Source organism: Monodelphis domestica, chromosome 7 (assembly GCF_027887165.1).
Source record: "Monodelphis domestica isolate mMonDom1 chromosome 7, mMonDom1.pri, whole genome shotgun sequence".
NCBI classification, from domain to species: Eukaryota; Metazoa; Chordata; class Mammalia; order Didelphimorphia; family Didelphidae; genus Monodelphis; species Monodelphis domestica.
Window position 1 is genome coordinate 144,316,458 of NC_077233.1, and position 20,000 is coordinate 144,336,457.

The following is a 20,000-nucleotide window of genomic DNA, read 5'->3' on the forward strand; positions in this document are numbered from 1 at the left end:
CCTTTCAAATCTTTTCCAGCTTTCATTTTTTCTGCATCTACTCTGCTTCTGCTTCTTGTTCCATCCCAAGACAGAAGAACAGTAAGGGCTAGGCAATGGGGGTTAAGTAATGTGCCCAGGGTCATACAACTAGGAAGTATCCAAGGTCAGATTTGAACCTAGGACCTCCGGACGCCAGGCCTGGCACTCTATCCACTGAACAACTAGCTGCCTCCATTGATAACAATGTTAAAAGGCACAGGATCAAGCACAGTACCATGGAGACCTTCTTCCAAGCTGGCATCCAATCAGTTAATGTCTGCACTTTATGTTTGGAATTCAAGGAACTCTAAGACATTTAATTTTGTTATTGTTTACTAGGGGGTCAGATAGCTATGGTCAATGGTCCATTAGGCCCAATGCCTGTTTTTTTTTTTTTAATACAGCCTATGTGGTAAAAATAGTTTTTGCTCTTTTAAGTAAAGCTTTATTGTATTTAAAAATGTAAAAACTATCCTTAGCTCACTGGCAGACTGGATCGGCTCTTGTTCAATAGTTGGCCAATCCCTCGCTAGTTCATATTTTTCCATTTTATCTACAAGAATACAATGAAAAAATAAAATATCAAATGCTTAGCTAAAATTACAGTATAGTAATATTACCTTCACATACCATGGTGTATTTGATGATTCCCCCACAGCTGGGCACCTATTTTGTTTTCACATTTTTTTGTTAATCACAAAAAATACTGCTCTGAATATTTTTGTACATAATGTCAACCTTCTTGGAGTACGGTCCCAATAGAGATCTCTGGGCCAAAGGGTAGAAACACTTTTGTAACTCTGCTTGCATAACCATCCCCCCACCTTCTTGATCCTAGAGCTGGTTTGGCTTCCATTTACCTGCATTTTTTTTTCTATAGCTGCCATCATCCCTGGGTATTCTTCCTCCAATACTCACTTCCTCTCTCCCTTTTCCTTGTCTGGCAGCACACCATTAAAGCTCATCTCATCTTTTTCTAAGTCTTATCCACAAAAGAAAAGGGTGAATAATTCAAAAATATTAGGCAAGCCAAGAGCAAAGGTAATCATTAATGTAGATAAAAGCTTCTCCCCAGCCCAGCAGAGAAGGCATCATCTCTCCTCCATAACTATAGGTCCCAGGCCAAATCCTCAGCCTCCAGTAATCCCCTGAGGTCTCCCGCATCCCTCCCCGGCCTGGCCCAATAGGAGTGTGCCCTTGCTCTGGACCCAGCTGGCCCGGCCGATCGGCTGCCTTATTGTAACCCCCCTCCAGGGGAGTGACCATCTCGGATTCAGAAGGAATATAGATCGATATTACGGCTTTTGGTTCTACTCTTCATTTCAGCAAAGCTTCTTGAGTTCAAAGGGCATTCCCGGATACCCAATCCACCAGTCTCAGATTCCCTCTAGCTCAGAAAGAACAAGCCTTTGAAATCGGGTTCTTATAAACTCCTCACTTGCTAAGCTTTGCCCCTCTCCTGCAGAAGGCAGAGGAGGAAAGGAAACGTATCGGATCAGAGGAGTTTGAATTGGAAGGAACCACATAGATCATATCAAGTCTGACCCCAGAAAGGACCGACCCGGAGAGGTTGTAGGGTCATGGCTTCCAAGCTTAGAGATCTCCTATTCCACTCTTCCCATTTAAAGAGGCTGGAATGAAGTGCCAAAAGGAGGGAGCAATTTGGCCAAGGTTACTCCGGTAAATAGCCGACTAGGATTCAAACGCGGGTCCTCTGATGACACATCCAGGGTTCTTTTTACCCCATAAGGCAGCCCCTACTTGGTATCAAAAAAAAAATACCAAGAGTAAAGGACAATTTTCTCGCCATTTCCGAAACAAGCTAAACCACCTCTCATAGGTTATAAAGCCTGGCCTGTTCTTCACGTTCCCTCTGCTCCCAGAGATGCTAAAAGAACAGAGGACTCCCCCTTCTCCTTACTACCTAGACCTAAATATTGATATCTAGCATTTACATAGCACTTTAAGGTTTGCAAACACTTTAAAGATATTATCTCATTTGATTCTCATGACCAGCCTGAGGAGTAGGTGCTATTTTTATCCCCATTCTACAGATAAGGAAACAGAGATAGGCAGAGATAAGTGACTTGCCCAAAGTCATACAGCTAGGAGGTATTTTTGGCTAGATTTGAACTTCCTACCTCAAGTTGAACACTTGATTTGTCTCATTTTTCCTCATCTGGAGCCTAGGTTCCTTTCTGCTTCATTACCATTCCCTTCCTTTGAATCCTTGTAGAATTTACAGTTTGAACCACTCCATTTAAGCCTTATGCTGTTTCCTACCTAGAGGTTCTCTGTCTCCCATTGAAGGAAGGAAGGAACCATGCCTGAGAAATCTCAGTCTCCCGGCTTTTCCATCCCCACAGCTGAGCCAGTTCTTAGTAGGTGTTCCATAAACACTTCTTGATTTGTCCTCACCAAAATATCAATGTGAGAGAGCCAGGAAAGTGTTTATGGAAGGGTAAACAAGCCTAAGACAAGCAAAGTGACTCGTCATGGGAAGCCAGTGGCATGGCGGGGACTAGAACCCAAATCTCCTGACTTTCCATCGTGTCATGGTGTCCACTGGAGTCTTCAAAAACATCGGCTTGCCTGACGCTGCAGACTTTGAAACCACATCTCTAGTGAACTGAGGTCGGGAAGCCTGTTGGAATTGAGTCCAACAAATAAAACTCTCTACGGATACCCCTTAACACAGTTGATCATTGTGAAGCCAAAGGTCTGAGAAGAAGGATCCAAGATGGTGGGCGGGAGGATTCCGTGTCAGTGACTGGTTTGCTCCTTGAATGTTGTCAACATGGAAGTCTAGAAATCCCCAGTTTATTTTGTTTGAGGGTAGAAACCCCAGGTTTCTATGTTGACAATGTTTAACACCTGTCTCAGAGGAGGAAGGAAGGAATTGGTAATGGTTCAAGCCTTTTAGTTAAAGATAGTTGGATGGAGTTGCAAGTACTTTGGATTTGGAGGAGTCAATGGACTAAGGTTCAGATCCCAATTCCATTAAATACTTTTGTGATCTGCGGACATCTCTTTACTTCTCTAGGCTTCAGTTTCCACATTTATAACATTAGAAGGTTGGATTAGATAATCACTCAAATTCTAAATTCTGTGCGTCCTGGACCCTCAACCACCTGGAGGGGGCTTCATGAGACACTGGGATGGTAATGCAGTCCCTGATGTCAGAGAATTTCCCCCTGCTCGATTTCAGGCTCTTCCTCCATTGTTGGGACAAGACTAAGCTACCATGGCTGCTCACAATCTGGGGTTGTGTTTTTTCCAGGGGTGGAGTCAATCCCATAATATGCGCCATCCCATAATACAGCGCCACAGGCGAGGGATGCTCCAGTGGCCCTGAAGTGCCTGGCGGCCCAGCCTGCAGAGAGGGGGGGCTGAGGCAGGGGACCCCCTGAGCCCTTGATGCTGATGCTATCTCCCCAGAAGCCATCCCTCCAGGGCCCGGCTGGCCTCCCAGCACAGATGTTTAATGGGGCGGTAGGAGCAGGGGGCCAAGACCTGATGAGACCAGTCACAGCCAAATGGCTGGTGGTGGGCATGGCGACGAGGCTGCTTGGTTGTTAGAGGACCATTGGTGAGGCCAGCCCACCTGGAGACCTCTGGCCCTGGGGGGCAGTTTTAGACATCGACTTTCACCCCTCGTCCCCTTGTAATTCCCTGAGAGGCCAATGTTTCCCTTGGGAGGAAAATCAGGAGCTGAAAGCTACCTACAGGTCCCCCTGCAAACCAGCAGGAGATTTGTGTCATCCTCTCCCTTCTCTTCTAACAGGAATATGGATTCCCATGCCCTGTCCCCGTCCTTCCCCGCTTCGGGCAGCACCTTGTCTTCAGCTCACGTGTGCAGCCCGTTCCAGCTGTGGGTTGGCATCCCGTTTTTTAACTAGGTGACAAGCTCTAGGGGGTAGAGATAGTAGCCTATCTAAGCCGTGTCTCTCTGGTCCCCAGCCCCAGGCTCTGAACACACCAGGCAATTAGTGTTTGTTGAATGGACCCGCAGGAGGAAGAACACTGGGCGCAGAGAAGGAAGCCCTGGGTGCTGGCTCTGCCACCTGGAACAAGCGACTTCATGTCTTGGGACCCTGGCAGAGGCTGGATCTAAGGACCTTTCAGTCCCGTCCAGCTCCCATCCTGTGGCGCCATCATACACGCGTCACTCCTAGAAACAGTGTGAGCTGACCCATGAATGACTTAGAAGAATCGGCATTATTTAAGATGGGGAGTCCATTGCCGCCACCTCCCGCCCGCTCAGGAGAGTCTCGTCCTTTCCGGGAAAGGTGGGCTCAGGGAGAGGGAAAGAGATGAGTGATGGGACAGGCGAGGGTACAGGGAAGAGGACAGGAAGAGGAGGAAGGGATGAAAAAAGGAATGGGAATCTCAGTGGGAGGTATGGAGGCCCAGAAAGAATGAAGGTTCCCCGAAAGGGCAAGGTCTAGCGAAGGGTCGGCTCAGGGAGGAGATGGGGGCCAGTTAAAGAGGAAAGGGGGGCCCATGAGGAATTGGGAGCTCAGTGTAGGGAATAGGGCCTCATTGTCAGCGATGGGGGCTCCGAGAGGGAGGTGAGAACGTAGTCCTAGCTAGTGTGGACACTTCCCCAAACGCAGGTTGCTACTGCAGGTGAGGGGACCGGAAAGTCAGTGAGGAGATAAGTTAGGGACACGAGGGTTTGTGAGCAACAGGTGCTCAGGGGAAAGGTGGGGGGCTGAAAAAGTTATAGGGGTTCAGTGAGGGAATGGGAGCTCTGAAGGAAGGAACTCACTGGGGCAATGGAGGCTCAGAGGTGAGGCTGAGGGAGCCAGAGAAGGGGTGGGACATCAGGACTATCACATTGATTTCAAGATGGAATTTCTTCTCTCCCGTGAGATTTGTGAAACCACAAATCGTTTTTCTGCGATGGCGTACCAAGCCTGGCACCCCATCTAAGGGAGAACTTAAGTGGGGAAGGGGAATCCCAGAGAACAAGGGCAGGGAGGAGGATTTAGAAGGCTCAGGGCTAAAACTTGGGTATCAGAAAGTAAGGTGCAGTGGAATGTCAGCTAGGGAGGTGTCAGGCCAGCCCCTCAGAGGAGGGGTGTACCGTGGTTTCCTCTCAGTGGCAGGGATCATTTTCCATCTCTGACCTTCCTCAGACCTGGAAGGTGTTCTGCCTGCCCTCTCCCCACTCCCCCAAAGAGAATTTCTGATGGCTGAGCCTGGCAGCACCCACTGTGGGAAAGTGAGAGGATTGGTGGGGACCAAGCAGGCTGGGGGTCAGCCGGCTGTGACTGCCGATGTCTATCAGACTGCCTGTCCGTAAAGGGGCCGGAATGCATGGCCATCTGGTGCTGTGGCCAGAGCTGGGGAGCCCCAGGCACAGATGCATCAGGATAAGCAGGGGGCTGGGAGAGCCAAGGAGTCAGGACTATATTCATTCTTTTCCTTCCCCTTGGCTCCCCCAAACAGCTCGAAGCCTGTGTGCCCTTTGCGCCAGGCTGGCATTTAGGACAAGGGAGGAGGGGAGTTCCTGCAAGAAGGTAAAGAGCACAGTTTTATGTCAGACTCAAGAATGCCCTGGTCCAGTCCTACTTCTGGGCAGCTAAGTGGCACAGTGCATGGAGTGGCAAGTCTGGAGTTGAGAAAACTCATCTCCCCAAGTTCAAATCTGGCTTCAGATACTTACTGAGTGACCCTGGGCAAGTCCCTTAGTCTTGCTTGCCTCAGTTTCCTCATTTATAACATGAGATGGAGAAGTAAATGGCAAACCACTCCTGTATTTTTGCCAAGAAAACCCCACATGGAGTCAACGAATAGTCAGACACAGCTGAAAAATGGCTGGAGTCCTAGTTCTGTGCTCTCCTTCTCCTAAAGGACAATAACTACCTCTAGCTTATCTATAGGAGCCTATGGGAGTGTGCAGAGAACAGGACCTACAGAAAGTGACCCAATCCATCTGTAAGACAAGTTAAACAACTGGAAGAAGGAAGCCTCTGTTTCCTGGGAGATGGGGTTCCTTAGCACTGCTCACCCAAGCCATTCCCTGTGGGACTCACCTAGAGGATTGGCACAAACACAAAGCACAAAAAAATTTGGACCTAGGAAATAGACCTTCCATAAATATATGCCATTATATCATATTTTGAGCAAATTCTTATAGAATTGCAGGATGTAGAGGAGGAAGGGACTTTAAAGAGCATCTGATTCAGCCCCACATTTTACAGAGAAAAATGAGACCCAGAGAGGGGAAGTGACTTGCCCACAGTCACTTAGGTGGTAAGTAGCAGAGCTGGAATTCAAACCAAGGTCCTCTGACTTCCAATCTAATACTTTTCCCCCCTCCACAGCCCTCTCTTCCAGGTCAGTCTCTCCTACCCCCTACACATATTTCTGCTAAGTCAGTGTGAGCCGGGAGGGGGTGAGGAGTGGGGGGTAAATGGGCAGGCTGGCCCAGGAACCACATCTAGGCATCCTTGGATATAATATAAACATGCATTCCAAAACCTGAGGGGGAAGGATGGAGTAAGGATGGGGGTGGGTATTTGATTTTTCTTCTAGGATCTGCTCTTTTAAAATAACCATTGCTTGGGGACCCTCAATGTTTTGGATTATCTGCTGCTTCCATTTGTTGGTATTTCTTATTTTTAAAAACTAATCATGTGCTTTTATTATCCTGTTCTAGTATCATCTGCCATTTGGCGATGATCCACGGTTTGTTTCTGGTTTGGGTGATCCTTTTTTAAAATTATCTGCTGTTTGGGGGATGACTTATTTTGGGATTATTTGTGCTTTTGGATTATCTGTGGGCTTTTGGCATTGCCTCTTTGGGGAATGTTCTAGAGAAAGAGAAGCTGTCTGAATAATAAAGAGCCCCCAGAGCCCACTTGGGCAGGAAGGTGGTTTATATTTTGACATTTGCAAAACCGTGAACAATAAATAAAAGTGACTGTGCAGCCCCCAACCCTTGCCACCCCCATTGCTCCCTCTGCCCTCTTCCCATTTCCCCAGAAATGAATAATCACTAAGAACTCAGGAAGTGATTGTCCTTCCATCCATGCACAATATAGGATTTCCAAGAAGTTGTCCCCTTTCTGAGGGAGACAGAGGGAGGAGAGCCATCACACCAGTTAGGGGGATAAAAGTCCCATCTTGGTGGCCTATGATATGGTGAAAGGTCCTAGAGGGAGGGTGGGGGTTTCTCAGGGCAAATATCCTCTCCCTTTTGCCAGTGCCAATGACCACCTAAGTTCACTTGCCCATGAGCCTGTCCCCAGGACAGGTAGGGGCTGAGATCCAGGGGTGTGTAGGAAGGACCTGGGCTGAGGGTCGGCTTCTGTAACTTTCTCAGGCAACCCCAGGCAGAGCCCAACTGAGGCAAGATCTGAAAAAAGGCTACCACCAGAACCTCGCCGTCCTCTCTCAGGGCCCTTTGGTGTGGGCCAAACTGGGACAGCCTCTTTACTTGTCCAGATGGGGGTGGGTGGGTGGGAACTTCACTCATATTTGTCATGGCTTATGTGCAGATCTGATCATATGGAACTGGATATGAAATTTCTTCATGAAGAACTCAGTAAGCATTTCCCAGTGGGGGTGGTGAGCTAGGGATGTTCTGGATAATGCTTTTGGAAGGTGGACTAATAAGAAACTGGAAGTGAGGTTCCAGACGTCGGGGGAGGACAAGGCAAGATCCTGGGGGTTTGCATCGTAAGGGACCTTCGGGGACATCTAATCCAGCCTCTTCATTCTATGGACAAGAAGGGTACGAGTCAAGAAAGTGAATTGACTTGTTCCCTGCTCACACAGTTAGCAAATAGTTGGTATAGTCACCAAGGAGAGAATGTTCTTGAGAAATGGGACCAGAGCAATTGGAAGGGAACAAATTCCTGCCTCTGGGGTTAGATTAGATCAGAAGCTCTCTGGGCTCTGTAACTTCACAATCCCACATTCTCTATAAATTTCTTCTTTCCTTAAAGTCTAACCCTAAGAAAGGATAAGGATAAGGACCGGACCTGTGACTTCATGGGCATAAGGAATCGCAGGCAAGGAGATTTCCTTTACTAGTGTAGGCCCACATCTTCTCTGCAATTTATAGTTCTAGAAAGCTGCCTAAGGCATTGAGATATTAAATGACTTGTGCAAGGTCAGGTGGCCATTATATGTCAGAGGCCGGATTTGAACCATGGATCCAAGGCCAGATCTCTATCTACTTTCCAAGCACTTTCCTTGGAAAGAAGTCAGTCTTCATCTTTAGGGTTCACCCAGTGGATAGAAAAGGTCTCTTCCAAGTCCGAATTCTGACTCTAGGGGTGGGTTCCAGGCCTGGCCAGGACAGATGAGAGTGGCCAAAAAAGAGAATGGGTGATGGAGCTGCTTTGGAGCTGGGTAGAAAGGTGGAATAATGCAGAGAAGAGTAGAAAAGAAAGTAAAAGAAAATCTTCAGCTGAGATTGTATTTAGTAGGTTCCGCCCTTTCTCCCTGGGCTCACTTATATGGGGAGATATTTCCCAAACTCACCTAAATCTACAGTAGCACCAGATTTTCCATACAATGAGGCCCCACACACCCGTCTTAAGGGGAGGGAAATTTACTTCTCCAGAGCCTGGGCAGGAAGGAGAGACAGAGAGACAGAGACAGAGACAGACAGAGACACAGAGAGAGAGACAGACAGACAGACAGAGACAGAGAGACAGAAACAGGCAGAGAGACAGAGACAGAGACAGAGAGAGACAGAGAGAGAGAGAGACAGACAGACAGAGACAGAGACAGAGAGACAGAAACAGGCAGAGAGACAGAGACAGAGACAGAGAGACAGAGACAGAGACAGAGAGAGACAGAGAGAGAGAGACAGACAGACAGACAGAGACAGAGACAGAGAGACAGAGACAGAGACAGAGAGAGACAGAGAGAGAGAGACAGACAGACAGACAGAGACAGACAGACAGAGACAGAGAGACAGAAACAGACAGACAGACAGAGAGACAGAGACAGAGAGAGCACCCGGGGGGCTTATATTAGGGCAAGTAGAAAGAGGGGATGGAGAAGGGTAGGAGCAAGCAGGCCAGGAGAGATTGGAAGAGAGTTGGGAAGAAGAGGTTTAAGGACTTAGAGAGAAGGGGAAAGTGCACAAGGTGAGGAAACCTAGTGATCACAGGTGGTATTACATCAATATGTGAAGAAAGCTGAGTTTGGGAACCAATATAGAGAAGAAAGACCAGCGCTGGATGGTCTGGCGGTTTGGGGACAAGGGTATAGTTTGGATGGTGTCCAGGGCTCTCATCATTTGGGGCTGGGGGCTCCAGCAAGAGTTACAGGGCTGAAAATTAGAGTAATGAAGTGGTTATAATCGGGGTGGTCCACCTAAAATAGGATTCTCCAGAGGGTAATGCCCAAGGGGATCTTGACCTTTCTGGAAGGAAGGAATGACTTCTGCCAGAGCCCTTTCTCCTGGGGACTCAGATGGTAAAGGGGGGAGATGCACCCCAGTCCAGCAAAATACTGAGTCTTTGGTTCCTGAGGGACATCGTTGTCTCCTCCCCAGGGGTTCTGTTTTCATCCCTTCCCTGATTAATAGCCCCAGGAGGGAAAATATCGAGGGCTTTGGTATCCACTGGGAAATCTCCCTGATTTGAGATCCATTTTCTGGGACTGAGACAGGGAAGTTGGACAAGATATATAAGTCCAGGGTAGTTTGGAAGATGAGGAAGGGGGAGACCAGGTCAGACTTCAGTGTTCTCAGGGCTATGGAGACATGTCGCTTCTGGGTCCCCAGGAAGGACCCCCATTCCACTTCGGGGTCCCCCACCCCAACCACCTAGAGGCCCTTCCTCAGGACCCAGAAGCTGGGGGCCCCCTGGGGTGGCCCCAGTCCCTCCAGGAGCTCTCCCATCAGCACCCAGTAAGACACTGGAATCTGCCTCACATTTAGTGGTATGGCCATAGAAAGACTCTGTTGCCAGTGCAGGGGGTAGAACTGTAATGGGCACACCAGGGGACTCTGAGGAGCCTTGTCTCCCCTCTGGCTGGCCTAGCTGCAGTAGCAGCAGATCCAAGGGTGTCTTGGTGGCCTCCAACCCAGGCTCCTCCCAGCCACCTTCCTCCAGCTCCAGCCCAGCAGGCGATGGCCCTTTGTCTGGCACCCGCTTCACAGACAGGTCAAGGGGCCCCTCCGGAGGCCTGGTTGCCTTCTCCAGGGCCTGGTGAATGTGGTAAAGCTCCCGACGGATCTTTCCCAGCTGTTCCCGAAGGGGCCCCTGAGGGGGACCACCTGCTGGAGCTAGCTGCCCCAGCCGTCTCTCCACTTTCTCGTAGTCTCCCAGGGCCTTGGACAGGTCCTCTCCGATGGGGCCTGGGCTCACTGGCTTGTACCCCTGGGCTTGTTTACCGGGGGGTCCATCCAGTGCTGGAAGCCCAGGGGAAGCAGCCTCAGAACTAACGGTATCAGAGTCCTTGGGCCAGGAGAGCAGGGGCGTAGCAGGCGGCACACTGCAGAGGGAAGAAGCAAAGAACAGAGACTATTGAGCTTAGATAGCTGGTTCATCTACCCCACCCCATTGTACATCTGAGTAAACTGAGATTCAGAGAGGGAAAATGATTTACGTAAGATTACACAATGAGGGGAGGCAGCTGGGTGGCTCCGTGGATGGAGAGCCAGCCTTAGAGACGGGAGGTCTTGGGTTCACATCTGACCTCAGACACGTCCTGGCTGTGTGACCCTGGACAAGTCACTTAACCCCCAATGCCTAGCCCTTACCCCTCTTCTGATTTGGAACCAATACATGATACTGATTCCAAGACAGAAGGCAAGGGTGAAAAAAAAAAGATTACACAAGGGTTAAGTGGAAGACCTGGGAATAGAAGCCAGGTCTATCTTTCTTCTCTTTGCTGCTGAGAGGTGTTATACTCCCCTCTACCAGTCTGGCCCTGGGGCCCCCAAACCTTCCTTCTGCATCCTGGCTCCTTTGGGAGTCAACGTGTCTAGCCCCCCGCTTCTTGGCAATCTCTTGTCTCCTGAATCTCTAGCGATTTCTCCTGGTCCATTGGAGCTCCTGAATGGGTTAGCGGAAAGCTCTCTGCCCTTCTGACTTCCCAGGGTCCTGGTACCTGGGGAGCAGAGTCAGGTGGAGCCCTGGAAAGGCGGGGAGGGATGGGCAGACGGATCCTGATAGCCGCCCATCACGCGCCTTGGGCCTTCAGGAGAGGCGGCGTGTGGCAGTGGGCTGGGGGCCTGCAGCACTAAAACTCGGGCGTGATTCTTCAACGAGATTCCTCACTAGAAAGAAGGCCTTGGACGAATCCCCTGCGCGCCTGGCCTCAGTTTCACCCTCTGGGAAAGGCAAAGCATACTTTGGACTTCCTTTAATTTTGCAGAGGCAGAGACACCCCTCGAAGCCATTCTCTCCGGGGGGAGAGGCTCAAAGTAGGGAAAGAGATAGTGGGGCCTCATGGGACCGTAGAAAACATCTCATTTTACAGGGAAGGCCCAGGGAAAGCGTTGTATCCGAGTTCACAGCTACTGAGCGAGCTGGAGCTTGAACTCGTCTGTCATTTGGCCTTCAAGTCGAGTCCTCTTGGACCGTGTGTGCATCTGCCCTTCTCTTTGGAGCCCAAAGGCCACCCACAGCATCTCCACACTGTCCTTGACAGAGAAGAGGCCTTGACCACCCCCAGCCCCTACACGGCCTAGGGAAGATGTAGGGCCTGGGGTCAGAGAGGGGAGGGGCCCTACGCATGCAGGACCCAACCAGCCTTCCTCCCCCAGAACCAGCTGTACGCCAGCGATCAAAGGGGAATCACCATATTGCTACCCACGTACCTCCTCTGGTAGTCAAACTTCCCCAATGGAAGGCTGTCCACACCTGAAGGATCCTTCAAGAAGTCAAGTCCACTCCCAAAAAAGGACTTCCTCTTCGGAGTGCTCATGGTGGCCGAGGGGCTAGCCAGGGTCCCGTGGGCCTTCCTGGAGCCAGGCCCAAGCAGGCTTCGGTAGATCTCTGGTCCGGTGCCTTCCTTCTGGAAACCCCTACACCCGTCTTCTTCCTCTTCCTCTTCCTCTTCCTCCTTAGTCCCTGGAGGGCCCGCTTTGAGCTCCACCTCCTGGACTGGGTCCCGACGAGAGCTCCGGGGCCAGGATGCAACTGCTTTGGACATGGGCACCTTGAGGAGCCCTAGAGCAGGGGGCATCTCCCCTGGTGTCTTTGTTGGGAGGGCAAGGTTTGCTGGGGCAGCTTGGGTCTCTGCAGCTTTCCCACTGGGTGTTCCAAGGGCATGCTCAAATAGCAGTGGGTAGTAGAATCGTGGGAGGAAAGCTGAACGGTCAGGACCTTGGAGAGCCTGGAAAGGGGTGGCCGTTGCAGTGGCCGTAGCTGGTGGGGGCAAGAGTTGAGCAGCGGATGCCAAAAAGGGCATCTGGGTTATGGGGGCATGAGTGGCAGCAGCTCCCGTGGCCAGGGTGGGCCCCAGGTAAGAGAAGAGCCCAGGGCTCAGGGGGTAATTGATGCCCAAAAGGGACAGGTTGAGGCCCTGGGCTTCCTGATAATCACTATAAGCTGGAGGTGGGTAGCAAGGGATAATGCCACTGCCCTCAGTGCTCATTGGGGACAGATCTACACTGGCTCTGCTCTTCTGGCCTCCAGCCACCAGCCTCCATTGTTCCATAAGAAGCCCACCAGAGCTCAGGGATTTCTTAGGTGCCCTTCCTCCCTTTGGCTTGGGATCAGCCTCTGGCGAGGGTGGCTCCCGGCCCCTGTTCCCGGCATTCCGGAGGGAGAAGACGTCAGTGATGATAAAGTCGGGCTCTGGCTCCCTGCCTTTGTCTTTGAACCCAAAGAGCAGGGCTCCCATATCAGCCTCAGCTGGGGCCCCAGACTTCCTACCTTCACTGGGGTCCATAGCCCTCAAAAGTCCACCTGCTACTTCCTCCTCTTCCTCCTCCTCCGGGAAAGCTCCCCCGTCCTCACTGGGTGGCTCTGCCGGGGAGCTGTCCCCTAGCCTAGGTCCTGCCTTTGGCCGCTTAGGCGGGGCTGGCTCAGAAGGGTCCCCCTTGGGCAGGCCCCGGGCTCCCTCAGAGGCTGGGAAGAGCCGCAGTTCAGGCTGCAGGAGGTGGCCCTTCTTGTAGGCCCAGTCCGAGGAGTCGATGAGCAGGGACAAGGAGTTCTTGCAGAGGCTGTACTTCATGTGGTTGTACAGGTGCGACTTCTCCATGCAGGTGAAGGGACACTGGAAACACTTGTAGTTGTACGGCTTGCCCCAGGGCCTCGGGATGTAGTGGGGCTTTTTGGGCTTGCGCTCCTTGGGCTTGTATGCGGCGCCCAGACGGCAGCTCCCCACCTCCTTGGACATGGCAGCAGGCAGCAAAGCTTTCTACTAAGAGGTCTCCCTGGAGATCATGGGCCACCTGCGGCAGAGAGCTCAGTCAAGCCCTGGGGGTCTACCTCCGTCAAGCCCAGCGAGGGGCTACCTTTTCTCTAAGGCTCTGGGCCCAGGTTCTTGGAACTCAAGCCCAGGGGCCGCTCTTTCCCTTCCTTCCCTTCTCTCCAAGAAAGGCCCCGCAGCGCCTCTACTTCCCCCATCCCACGGCTCTGTCTTTGTGAGCCTCTAGCCCTCTCTCCCGGTCTGTGTTTCTGTCTTTAGGGGTCATTATCTTTCTGTTGATGTCTGTTCTATCTCTTTCAGGACTAGGACTCTCTTTCTTTTCCTGTATGCTTCTCAGTCTGCCATTCTACTTCTGGGGTGTGTGTGTGTGACTTTGTGGTTCTATCTTTGCTCATATTTTGCTCCACATCTTTTTTTGAACCCTTCTTTTCTGTCTTAGTATCAACTCCAAGATAGAAAAGCAAGGCCTATAGGCAAATGGGGTTAAGTGACCTGCCAAGGGTACCCAGCTAGGAGTATCTGAGCTGAGGTCCTCCTGAATCCAGGCCTGGTGCTCTATTCCCTGGGCTACCCAGCTGCCCCATAATATTTCTCTTCCTATTTCCACCTTCCTGGGTGTGGATGCTTCTGTGGCACTAGTCTCTGTCTCACTCTCTCTCCCTCCCAATACCTCATTCTCTATCTGTGTCTCTGCTCTTTTTCTCTTGTTTCTGGCTCAGTGAGACGCCCTGCCCTCAGCCTACTCTACTGTTTTCCCAAGCCACAAACCCTAGATAATCTAGTGCCAGATCTTAAACTGTACTATAAAGCAGCGGTCATCAAAACAATCTGGCACTGGCTAAGAAATAGAAGGGTGGATCGATGGAATCGAGCAGGGGTAAATGACCTCAGCAGGCTAGTGTTTGATAAACCCCAAGACCCCAGCTTTGGGAAAAGAACTCATTATTTGACAAAAACTTCTGGGAAAATTGTTAAACAGTATGGCAAAAATTAAGTTGAGATCAGTATCTCACACCCTATACGATCAAAATGAGAATATGATTTAAACAGAAAGAGGGATAGTATAAGTAAATTAGGGGATCTGTCAGATCTATAAAGAAGGGAAGAATTTATGACCAAACAAGAGATGGAGAACATTATTAGATGTAAAATGAACAATTTTGATTATATTAAATTAAAAAAGGTTTTGAACCAAAAAAAAAAAACAAAACAAAACAATGCAACCAAGATTAGAAGGGAAACAACAAACTGGGGAAAATTTTTTAACAAATTTCTCTGACAAAGGTCTCATTTCTCAAATATATAAAATTGATAAGAATTCAAGGCATTCCCCGATTGATAAATGATCAAAGGAGACAAATAGGCAGTTTTCAGATGAAGAAATCAAAGCTATCAATAATCAGATGAAAACATGTTCTAAATCCCTTTTGATTAAAAATATGCAAATTAAAATAACTCTGAGGTATCACCTCACCTATCAGATTGGTCAGTATGACAGTAAAAGAAAATGATAAATGTCGGAGGGGATGTGGCAAAATTGGGACACTAATGCATTACTGGTGGAATTGTGAACGAACCCTGGATAATTATTCTTTGCCTCCTGTATCCTGTACTAGTGTATCTGATGTCTGGTCAATTTTGCTCTAGGTGCCAATCCTTCCCTTGCTTCCTCTACCCTCACCCCAGAAATTTTCTAGTTGCTAAGACCTCAGCTTCTCCATCTGTAAAATAGAAAGAGGAACTGTACTCAGCCTGGTGATGGGAATGGGTTCTATAGGCCCTAGGAATCATGGAACCACAGAAGCTCAGAACCAGAGGGATTTTGTTCCACCTCTCCTTTGGGCTGAACTCCCCTCTACAAACTCCCTGAAAAAGGGGTATTCAGATTTTTGATTGAACACCTCTAGTATCAGGGAGCTCACTACCTAATGAAACAGCTCATCCCATTGTCAGACAGCTTGGATTGCTAGAAAATTCATCATTATACTGCATTGAAATCTGCCTCCCCATATCTTCCACCCATTGCTTCTCGTTCTGCCCTCTGGGGCCAAGTAGCACAAGTCTAATCCCTCCTCCACATGACAGCTCTTCAAATACTTGAAGACAGCTATCATGTCCCTGCTAAGTCTTTTCTACTCCAGGCTAAACATCTCTAGTTCCTTGGAGGAATCCTGACAGTGAGGGTGGCCAGACACAAGTAATTTTCTCTTCCCCTTCTCTACTGGCTTGCCCCACAGTGTCTTCCTTTTCTATCTTATGGGGAATGGAGGAGAGTCAAGCTGGAGAATGGAATAGAGAGACAGAGACAGAAACAAAGGTGGGTGGGGAGAGGAAAAAGAGAGAGACAGTGTGAAAGAGGGACTAGGTGGGAGAGAGTGTACAAGAGGCAGAGACAGAGGTGGGGAGAGGAAAAAGAGAGAGACAGTGTGAAAGAGGGACTAGGTGGGAGAGAGTGTACAAGAGGCAGAGACAGAGGTGGGGAGAGGAAAAAGAGAGAGACAGTGTGAAAGAGGGACTAGGTGGGAGAGAGTGTACAAGAGGCAGAGACAGAGGTGGGGAGAGGAAAAAGAGAGACAGTGTGAAAGAGGGACTAGGTGGGAGAGAGTGTACAAGAGGCAGAGACAGAGGTGGGGAGAGGAAAAAGAGAGAGACAGTGTGAAAGAGGGACTAGGTGGGAGAGAGTGTACAAGAGGCAGAGACAGAGGTGGGGAGAGGAAAAAGAGAGAGACAGTGTGAAAGAGGGACTAGTGGGAGAGAGTGTGCAAGAGGCAGAGATAGAGGTGGGGAGAGGAAAAGAGAGAGACAGAGACAGTGTGAAAGAGGGACTAGGTGGGAGAGAGTGTACAAGAGGCAGAGACAGAGGTGGGGAGAGGAAAAAGAGAGAGACAGTGTGAAAGAGGGACTAGGTGGGAGAGAGTGTACAAGAGGCAGAGACAGAGGTGGGGAGAGGGAAAAAGAGAGAGACAGTGTGAAAGAGGGACTAGTGGTAGAGAGTGTACAAGAGGCAGAGACAGAGGTGGAGAAAGGAAAAGAGAGAGACAGAGACAGTGTGAAAGAGGGACTAGGTGGGAGAGAGTGTACAAGAGGCAGAGACAGAGGTGGGGAGAGGAAAAAGAGAGAGACAGTGTGAAAGAGGGACTAGGTGGGAGAGAGTGTACAAGAGGCAGAGACAGAGGTGGGGAGAGGGAAAAAGAGAGAGACAGTGTGAAAGAGGGACTAGTGGTAGAGAGTGTACAAGAGGCAGAGACAGAGGTGGAGAGAAGGAAAAGAGAGAGACAGAGACAGTGTGAAAGAGGGACTAGGTGGGAGAGAGTGTACAAGAGTCAGAGACAGAGGTGGGGAGAGGAAAAAGAGAGAGACAGTGTGAAAGAGGGACTAGGTGGGAGAGAGTGTACAAGAGGCAGAGACAGAGGTGGGGAGAGGGAAAAAGAGAGAGACAGTGTGAAAGAGGGACTAGTGGTAGAGAGTGTACAAGAGGCAGAGACAGAGGTGGAGAGAGGAAAAGAGAGAGACAGAGACAGTGTGAAAGAGGGACTAGGTGGGAGAGAGTGTACAAGAGGCAGAGACAGAGGTGGGGAGAGGAAAAAAGAGAGATAGTGTGAAAGAGGGACTAGGTGGTAGAGAGTGTACAAGAGGCAGAGACAGAGGTGGGGAGAGGAAAAGAGAGAGACAGTGTGAAAGAGGGACTAGGTGGGAGAGAGTGTACAAGAGTCAGAGACAGAGGTGGGGAGAGGAAAAAGAGAGAGACAGTGTGAAAGAGGGACTAGGTGGGAGAGAGTGTACAAGAGGCAGAGACAGGTGGGGAGAGGGAAAAAGAGAGAGACAGTATGAAAGAGGGACTAGTGGTAGAGAGTGTACAAGAGGCAGAGACAGAGGTGGAGAGAGGAAAAGAGAGAGACAGAGACAGTGTGAAAGAGGGACTAGGTGGGAGAGAGTGTACAAGAGTCAGAGACAGAGGTGGGGAGAGGAAAAAAGAGAGACAGTGTGAAAGAGGGACTAGGTGGGAGAGAGTGTACAAGAGTCAGAGACAGAGGTGGGGAGAGGAAAAGAGAGAGACAGTGTGAAAGAGGGACTAGGTGGGAGAGAGTGTACAAGAGGCAGAGACAGAGGTGGGGAGAGGGAAAAAGAGAGACAGTGTGAAAGAGGGACTAGGTGGGAGAGAGTATACAAGGGGCAGAGACAGAGGTGGGGAGAGGAAAAAAGAGAGAGACAGTGTGAAAGAGGGACTAGTGGGAGAGAATGTACAAGAGGCAGAGACAGAGGTGGGGAGAGGAAAAAAGACAGTGTGAAAGAGGGACAAGGTGGGAGAGAGTGTACAAGAGGCAGAGACAGAGGTGGGGAGAGGAAAAGAGAGAGAGACAGTGTGAAAGAGGGACTAGGTGGGAGAGAGTGTACAAGAGGCAGAGATAGAGATGGGGAGAAGAAAAGAGAGAGAGTGTGAAAGAGGGACTAGTGGGAGAGTGTACAAGAGGCAGAGACAGGTGGGGAGAGGAAAAAGAGAGAGACAGTGTGAAAGAGGGACTAGTGGGAGAGAGTGTGCAAGAGGCAGAGACAGAGGTGGAGAGAGGAAAAGAGAGAGACAGAGACAGTGTGAAAGAGGGACTAGGGTAGGAGAGAGTGTACACGAGGCAGAGCTGCAGAGAGAGTAGGTACTGAGAGGGAATGTGGACTGTCCACTCTTGGGACAGAATGAGCGAGCACGATCAGAATGAAAGGAACACAGGCAGACATAACAATCTCATACATATACCCAGTCCACTGTCAGACACATGCCTCCACATAGGCGCATACTCACCCAGACACATAAATATCCACAGATGCAGGCAAACTCATAGACGTACACACCTGTACAGAAGTGAAGAAACACAAAGACACACCTCACATAGAAAAGCACTGACAGATTTGAAATCACATATGCTATTCCCCAGGCAAATGTGCTGCATGAATGTTCTCTCCCCTGATATGTGACTGCTCTCTCCCTTTTTTCCCTCTACCTACCACCCAGGCTGCCTTGGATTCCTGTACTGACCGGCCCTACCTTGACTGTCCGACCTTACGCTTATTCTCCGGAGGGACATTTGTGCTTTGTGGAAGAGGCATAAAGAGGAGGGAAAACCTGGTAAGGCTTTAAGCACAGGTTTATTCCTTGTCTAACCTTGTCCTTGATCCCACATCTGGAATTTAAGTTACTCCCGTCTCTGTGGCTCGTGTTCAGTCCCATCAGTTAGGGGAGGGGCTCTGTGTTGTCCCCAGGATGAGGGACCCTGTCAATCTATCTGGGTATCTGGGTGGGAAGATGATGGGAAGTCTAGGTGATTTTGGACAAGCCTATCTAAATATGGAGCCTCAGTTTCCCCATCTGAATAATGGGGGGAGGTTTACAGTGGCACATAATTTACAAAGTTTTGGCCTAGAATGAGTAGCTAGGAAGGTCTTATACACACGTGTGCATGCGTGTACACACACAAACAGACATATACACACATATATAAAGTATATATAAACATGGAGCAGCTAGGTGGCACAGTAAATAGTGTTGGGCCTGGAGTCAAGAAAACTCATCTTCCTGAGTTCAGATCTAGCCTCTGGCACTTACTGTGTGATCCAGGAAGAGTCACTTAACACTGTTTGCCTTAGTTTCCTCATCTGTAAAATAAGCTGGAAAGGAAATGGCAAATCATTCCAGTATCTCTAACAAGAAAACTGCAAATGGGATCACAGTCAAACAGGACTGAAAATGACTAAAAAATCAATTTCTAGTTATATGTTAAGTATGGGTATAATATATGTATATGTACATACTTCTTCCTTGGTTTGGGTGTCCTACTCTGGAGTAAGAGGACCCTGGGTCACAACTCTGATTCTATTCTATATTCTGCAGGGTAGGGGAGTGGAGTGGAATTGGCAGGAGAAGAAGAAAGAGCATGCGCCACTGTGACCTTCCCATTATCCTGCTAGGAAAACTGAGTCTCTCCAAAGAGAGGGGGCAGTGAGGAGGTTCATCATTCCAGGACTTCCAGGTAACTAACTATGGGGCTACTGATGAACCAAAACCTAAATAATGCTGAATTCCTGGAATGTGGAAAGAGACTGGCACAGAGAATAGAAAAGGGGAGATTGATGGGAGAGGGTTGGGATGCAGGGAGAGACTGACAGCCCCCAGCACTGACTAGGAATCAAGCTTGGCCTATAGTCTTGGGAGAAACCTTCAGGGGGTGAGCTGTATCCAGTTCTTACTGGCTCTCCTGGAGCCCACTGTTTCTTTTTCTGCAAATCAGGGCTTGACCATTCTTTTGTTAAGAAAGCAATGTCGGCAATGTGGATGTTGCAGATTAAACTTAAAAAGTTCCCACCCCCAAAGAGCTGGTTGTTAAACACTGTCTTTAAGCTTCAAGGAGTTGGGGAGGAGAGAGCTAGAAGAAAAATGGTAACCCACAGACACACAACCAAGAGGGTCTTTAGAAAACATCAAATCCACTTCCCTCAGACACTTCCCAGCTGTGTGACCCTGGGCAAGTCACTTAACCCCCCTTGCCTAGCCCTTACCACGCGTCTGCCTTGGAACCGATACACAGTATGGATTCCAAGATGGAAAGTGAGGATTAAAAAAAAAGAAAACAGAA

The 20,000-nt window shown here is 49.5% G+C and overlaps 1 protein-coding gene and 1 long non-coding RNA gene across 7 annotated transcripts in view; one reads left to right on the plus strand and one right to left on the minus strand.

The window, feature by feature from the left end:
• The window catches only part of LOC130455528 (uncharacterized), a 30,866-nt gene that overhangs the window by 9,454 nt on the left and 1,412 nt on the right, over nt 1-20,000 (plus strand). For 2 of the 3 annotated variants that reach the window (XR_008913552.1, XR_008913551.1), the window contains exons 2-3: nt 18,383-18,496; nt 19,259-20,000. The exon at nt 19,259-20,000 is cut by the window's right edge and continues 1,412 nt beyond it. This is a non-coding gene — a long non-coding RNA (uncharacterized LOC130455528). The remainder of the gene's footprint in view (nt 1-18,382; nt 18,497-19,258) is intronic. The other variant, XR_008913553.1, reaches the window with a different exon arrangement.
• PRR35 (proline rich 35) overlaps nt 6,891-20,000 on the minus strand; it is a 25,625-nt gene continuing 12,515 nt past the window's right edge. For 3 of the 4 annotated variants that reach the window (XM_007499205.3, XM_056805747.1, XM_007499206.3), the window contains exons 2-3: nt 11,819-13,399; nt 6,891-10,488 (exon numbers count right to left, since the gene is read on the minus strand). In XM_007499205.3, coding sequence (XP_007499267.1) covers nt 9,723-10,488; nt 11,819-13,344 — 2,292 coding nt within the window. In that variant the 5' untranslated portion in view covers nt 13,345-13,399 and the 3' untranslated portion in view covers nt 6,891-9,722. Of the gene's footprint in view, nt 10,489-11,818; nt 13,400-18,172; nt 18,218-20,000 lie in introns of those variants that run through there. The other variant, XM_007499208.3, reaches the window with a different exon arrangement.